The sequence below is a fragment of the Branchiostoma belcheri genome, unplaced genomic scaffold (genome assembly GCF_001625305.1).
Source record: "Branchiostoma belcheri isolate BF01 breed outbred unplaced genomic scaffold, Haploidv18h27 scaffold5, whole genome shotgun sequence".
NCBI classification, from domain to species: domain Eukaryota; kingdom Metazoa; phylum Chordata; class Leptocardii; order Amphioxiformes; family Branchiostomatidae; genus Branchiostoma; species Branchiostoma belcheri.
Window position 1 is genome coordinate 6,270,877 of NW_017804131.1, and position 5,544 is coordinate 6,276,420.

At 40.6% G+C, this 5,544-nt stretch overlaps 1 protein-coding gene across 1 annotated transcript in view; it reads right to left on the reverse strand.

The window, feature by feature from the left end:
* LOC109480072 overlaps positions 1-5,064 on the reverse strand; it is a 5,513-nt gene extending 449 nt beyond the window's left edge. The window contains exons 1-2 of the mRNA XM_019782221.1: positions 4,692-5,064; positions 1,426-1,699 (exon numbers count right to left, since the gene is read on the reverse strand). Coding sequence (XP_019637780.1) covers positions 1,426-1,699; positions 4,692-4,973 — 556 coding nt within the window. The 5' untranslated portion in view covers positions 4,974-5,064. The remainder of the gene's footprint in view (positions 1-1,425; positions 1,700-4,691) is intronic.
* Positions 5,065-5,544: the final 480 nt, after the last annotated feature.

The window sequence follows — 5,544 nt, forward strand, 5'->3', positions numbered from 1 at the left end:
TCTGCCCCCCCCCCTCAGAACTCGCGAACGGTATATCGTAGGACCACCAAATTTTCAGAGGATGGTGTACTAGTAGAAATTTATCATATGTACAATTTTTATGTTGTTGTGACGTAATATGACGTCATTATGACGTCATTATGTGATTTTATTGGCCAAAACCGTCTAGATAGGTTATTCCCTGAAAACTAAACAGTATACGACATAACTTCACCAAAAAGTGTTTATGACAGAATATTAGGATGTACTAAGTCTTATGTTGCCCATAGCAACACCGGTGACGTCATAAAATGACGTCATGCATATATTACCTATCCGCCATCTTGGATCATTAATCTTGAATTTTCAAAAATAGTTTTTTTTTCAGGATAAAGCCTAAAATACATTGTAAACAGACTAAAGACGTTCATATGAACCTTTTTTGTAAAAAGAAATGGGAGTATTGATGAAATTTTAAGGAAAATAAGCTGTGTTTACCTGATCTAATGATATGGTCCGCCATCTTGGATTTCGGCCAATGACGTCATCAAATTAGCATAAATTATGCATTTTTAATAATGAAATTTACATATAATTATATGTGATGTTATTAATATTAGAAACAATGTGTAACTTGACATAAAACCCATAAAATTCTGTTGTTTAAATGGAAATTATTATATTTGGCAAAAAATGCCTGTCAGAAACCCGTTGCCATGGCAACAAGAAAAATCATAATCTTATTCCACTGATACAGATTTGTTGCCAACAATATTTTAGGAAAAGTCACCAAGTTTGGCGGTTCTAGCTTTAGCCGTTCAGACGCTATGTGACATCAAAGTTGCCGCGGGCACTTTTAGCCCCCCCCCCGGTCTAGATAGGGTTAAGACTCCTTTTACAACGCAAGGAAGAAAATCGGATGAAATGTAATAGTTATAAAATATTTCAATGCAATCGTAGTTACAGATACTCCATTGAGGCATAACGCTCCCTATTAATAGCCGCGGTACCATCCGGATTTTCGCTCCGCAACGTTCGAAAAATTGTGGAGCGAAAATCCGGATGGTACCCAGGCTATTAATCCGGATTTTCACTCCGCAACGTTCGAAAAAATGTGTGATTTTTTCGAGCGTTGTGGAGCGAAAATCCGGATGGTACCCAGGCTACCCTATTAAAACCCTTGTCCTGCTGTGCGCACTATATGTCGCGCGGCACATACAGTACCATCTATATAGCACCCTGTATAGGTATGATTTGGGGGTATTTCTCGTGCAACGCATCACACCGCAGAGAAACGCAACGAATGCGGAAGTGACTATGCCACTGCAGGGCAAAAAAAATGGGGGTCTATGATCTAATTAAGACATGGAATTATTGAAAAATATTGTGCCAGGAATGCCAGCAGGACAAGGGTTAACATCATAGCATAATGTATGCTAGGAGTACCTTTAAGAAAGTATACTGATTCAACATGATGTTTATAACATATCCCATATTTTGTATCAGCTGATGAAGCCTCTCCATTGGCGTTGTGAACGCTGATCGGAAAACCGTCCGACTTCCTCAGGAATCTTCGTATGTGCCCTCGGCCCCAGTCGATGTCCCGATCGGTGCCGACGATCTCCGAGAGAGACCGAGCCACGGCCCGATCAACCGACGGTTCGACGTCATCACAGAAGATGCAGAAGAGGCGGAGCTTTTCTCCAGATGTGACTTTAACCTGTAAAACAGATGTCAAATTCAAATGAACATCAAAATGATGTGATTTTGATGGAAAAGTTGAAAAAGAATGTAACGTAATATGAGTTTTCTTTGAAAATTTGCCAGAAAGGTGAATAGTGAAATTATGGTGAAACTAGAAAAGTAACATTTGCAAAGCAAATGCATAATGTTTACCTTTGGATATGGTCTGCTCTGTTAATTCTTACCCACACACATTCGCATACATGTATATTGTGACAGGAGTCTAAATGCCTACTATGAAATTGCAACATTATGTAACCCAACACCAGTTACCATGGTGACAGACGTCAACAAAAGAGGCCAGGTCAGAGGTTAGTGTTTGGAACAGAAGAAGAAGAAGAAATGGAGCAAATACAATATTTTTTCCTTCGGTAAACATAATAATGTAGACGATCCATGTTCCAGAATTACACAAACAGATAAGAAAGAATGATTAACGATTGATAAAAAAGAGGGCGTTGTTTTTCCTATGGCCCAGATAGAGTGACAATGTTTAATGGGCAGTGACCAAATGGCAAGGACACGCACAGAATGAACAATGAGTAAAAAGACAAGGACACACATAATGATGACAAATAGCGGCGTTTAGCGTTGGTGTTCCCTTCTCTAGTATCTGCATTTCATGATTCAGTTTTCCCCGTAAATTCTCCGTTTAAATTTGACATGTTTTATCTGTAGTTACATCTATTTAGAACCGGTGCAATAGCTCAATTGGTAGAGTGCTCGCTTTGTAACCGGGAGGTCGTGAGTTCAAACCCCGCCCGGGTCATACCAAAGACTTTAAATATGGTACACACTTCTTTCTCTGCTTAGCACTCAGCACGTATGAGAAAGAGTGTGGGAAGGTCAAACACACAAACACTACCAGTGGACCAGCCCCAAGGGCTACAGATATGGATATGGGTACCACCCCTACGCTCTGCATAAGGGCACGGGAGACCTTTTTTTTTTCCTTCACATTCCTTGAAGCTTTTCTGCTAAATTTTCAAAAAGTCACATTTGTACGGAGACTTAGAACAGCTACATGACATACAGTAGCCAGTTCCTGTAACAAACTTTCAGTAGTCGGTTCTCAGTGTAAGGACGACTCCCATTCTGTGTTTAACTTAGCGATCTATCGCGCGCAATAGGTAGGTTTAGTTCCTAAGTAAAGCCTCGGTCACAACCCGCCATACGTGCTTTTTGTCCGTCCGTTTTTTTGAGGCTACGTCTGCTACGTTTTTTTCTGAAAACGTGGGGAAAGAGTGGCGTCGACGCACGTACGGATTCCGTACGGAGGCGGTACTCACCACGCACGGATGCCCTACGTTTGCCCACGTTTTTGCACGTAGACAGCACGCAGAAGCACGTACGGCGGGTTGTGACCGTAGCTTAAACCGGCCCCCTGTCTTTGGTGCCGGAGGGCATACATGACTCAGGTTCTGTCAATTTTTTTTTCCAAATAATCTTTATTGAATTTTCAAAGAATAAAGACAAAGGACATGTTCACATACAAGAAAATAAATACCCAGAGACATTTGCAAACAATACATCAGTCTAACAATTTACCATATAGTGGACCCCATTTCAACATATGTTTATCCATTTTCCCACAGGGACTGTCAATTTGCCTGCCATAAATCTAAAGTTCATTTACTGAAAAGAAGTAGAGTGTGAATGCACAATGGACAAATGTATACTATAATCATAGCAGAGCACCTAAAATCATTTGTACGGTGGCTTGAAACAGCTACATGACATACAGAAGCCAGTTCTTGTAACAAACTTTCAGTAGTCGGTTCTCAGTGTAAGGATGACTCCCATTCTGTGTTTAACAATAACTTGATTGCGCAACAATTGTACAGTGTACAAAGTATGGCATCTACTAACTTAAGCAAGTACATGTCAACTTCATTTTCATAAGGCTAATGTAATACAAAAGTGGGTAGCTAGTAGAAGATATCAACTTATACAATCGTTGGAGGAGTTTCTAATATCCACACAGTCTTTAATATATATTCCTATGTATAGCATGTAGGGGTTGTCACAAGTCAATATGTATTTAAATTTTCTTTCCAAGTTCATTGTGGTGAATGCTGGGAAAGAATCTGATAGTCTAGTGTATAGTGCATTGCGTATATTAATGTATTTAGGACACACAATCAAAAAGTGATATTCTTCCTCAATAAGCTCTGGACAAAATGGACAAACCCTCTGGTCATTGGGAATTTTATGGAATCTTCCGGTTTCTATACTAGGTTTGTGACAGCCAATTCTGAGTTTTGTGATTGCGCTACGTACGTCAAGTCTTTTTATATTTGAAAGGTAGTTTTCTTGTTTATAGTGTTTGTTCAGAGTAGAAAGAAAGGAAAGTTTGGAATTGTTTTGAATATCGCAATGCCAATTTTGTATATAAATATCTTGTAGTCGTTGACTTAGCGATCTATCGTAGCAGGTGGGTTTAGTCCTCAGTAAACCGACCCCCTGTCTCTGGTGCCGGAGGGCATACATGACTCAGGGACTGTCAATTTGCCTGCCATAAATTTAAGGTTAATTTACTGAAAAAAATTGGAGTGTGAATCCACAATGGACACATGTATACTATATTTATAGCAGAGCACCTAAAATCATCGCCTTTTTACATAGATCAAATGGAGTGTGGTCAATGTAAACGAGAAAAAAAGTGACAGGTGTTTTCAGTGGCAGCCACACAGCCAACAGACTGTATAACTCGTTCCTCCACTGCACAATCAGACTGTACAATAGCCAAATGCAGACCTAGTGTTCTTTTGTTTCATGCCCCACTCTGTATGTAATTGTCTTGTGCGTTTCTTATACTAAATAATAATGTAAAGTCCACACAATTGAGGAATACTATGTACCCCTGCTATGTTGACTATTCTTAATAAAATTGAAATATTAGGATTGCACTAATGCACACTCGCAACCCTATATCCTATATGAATGCTTTATTGAAATAACGTGCTTACCGTACAGGTTATACCGGATGAAAACGCCACGACAACGTCAGGAGCGAACTCGTACACTCGCCCGTTAGACGCCGTGCCTGTCCCACTACCCGACACGCAGTAATACACATGGTTCAGGAGGGGGGAGGGGGGCGATGTCAGACACACCGTCTCGCCCGGCTGGAGAAAGACATCGTAGGCGGTGTAGTTCATCCCATCCTCGGTGGCGACAAGCTGCTTGCCTCGGAGATTCGGATTCGGTAGAGGGACCTCTACAAGGTCGATGGAATGGCGAACGATCATGTTCAAACTTGGTTCAAGAACCGCAAACTGAGTCGTTTGAATATTGCACTGTGACAGTGAGTGACCTGATGCGCCAAGTTAAAGGTCAACATATAGATAGCTGGCTGAATTTTGATTCTATGCGACAAGTTGGGAACCTAACTACCTGTATGTACCAGTCTATGATTAAATATCGGTCTTTGTGTGTGTGTGTGTGTGTTGTGTGTGTGTGTATCTCTGTGTGTTTGTGTTTCTGCATATATGATGTGTGTTATGGTGACTTTGCAATAGAGCGCTGGGCGCCTTCTGGTAGCTGGCCTTGGTACTGCAGCTTTTGTCGCTCATACAATACATGTTGTACTGCAGAGTAAGTTGTAAGAACACTAGCGTTGTACTGACTTTCTTGAATGGTGTAATAAAATGGTGAGTATATTTACCTTCGCCAAGAAGGTTATGTTTTCAGAGGCGTTCGTGTATGTGTGTGTGTGTGTGTGTGTGTGTCTGTAAACACGATAACTTGAGAAGGCTTAAATGGACTGACTTGATATTTGGTAGTTGGGTAGGTCTTGATGAGACCTCAAAATGATTAGAT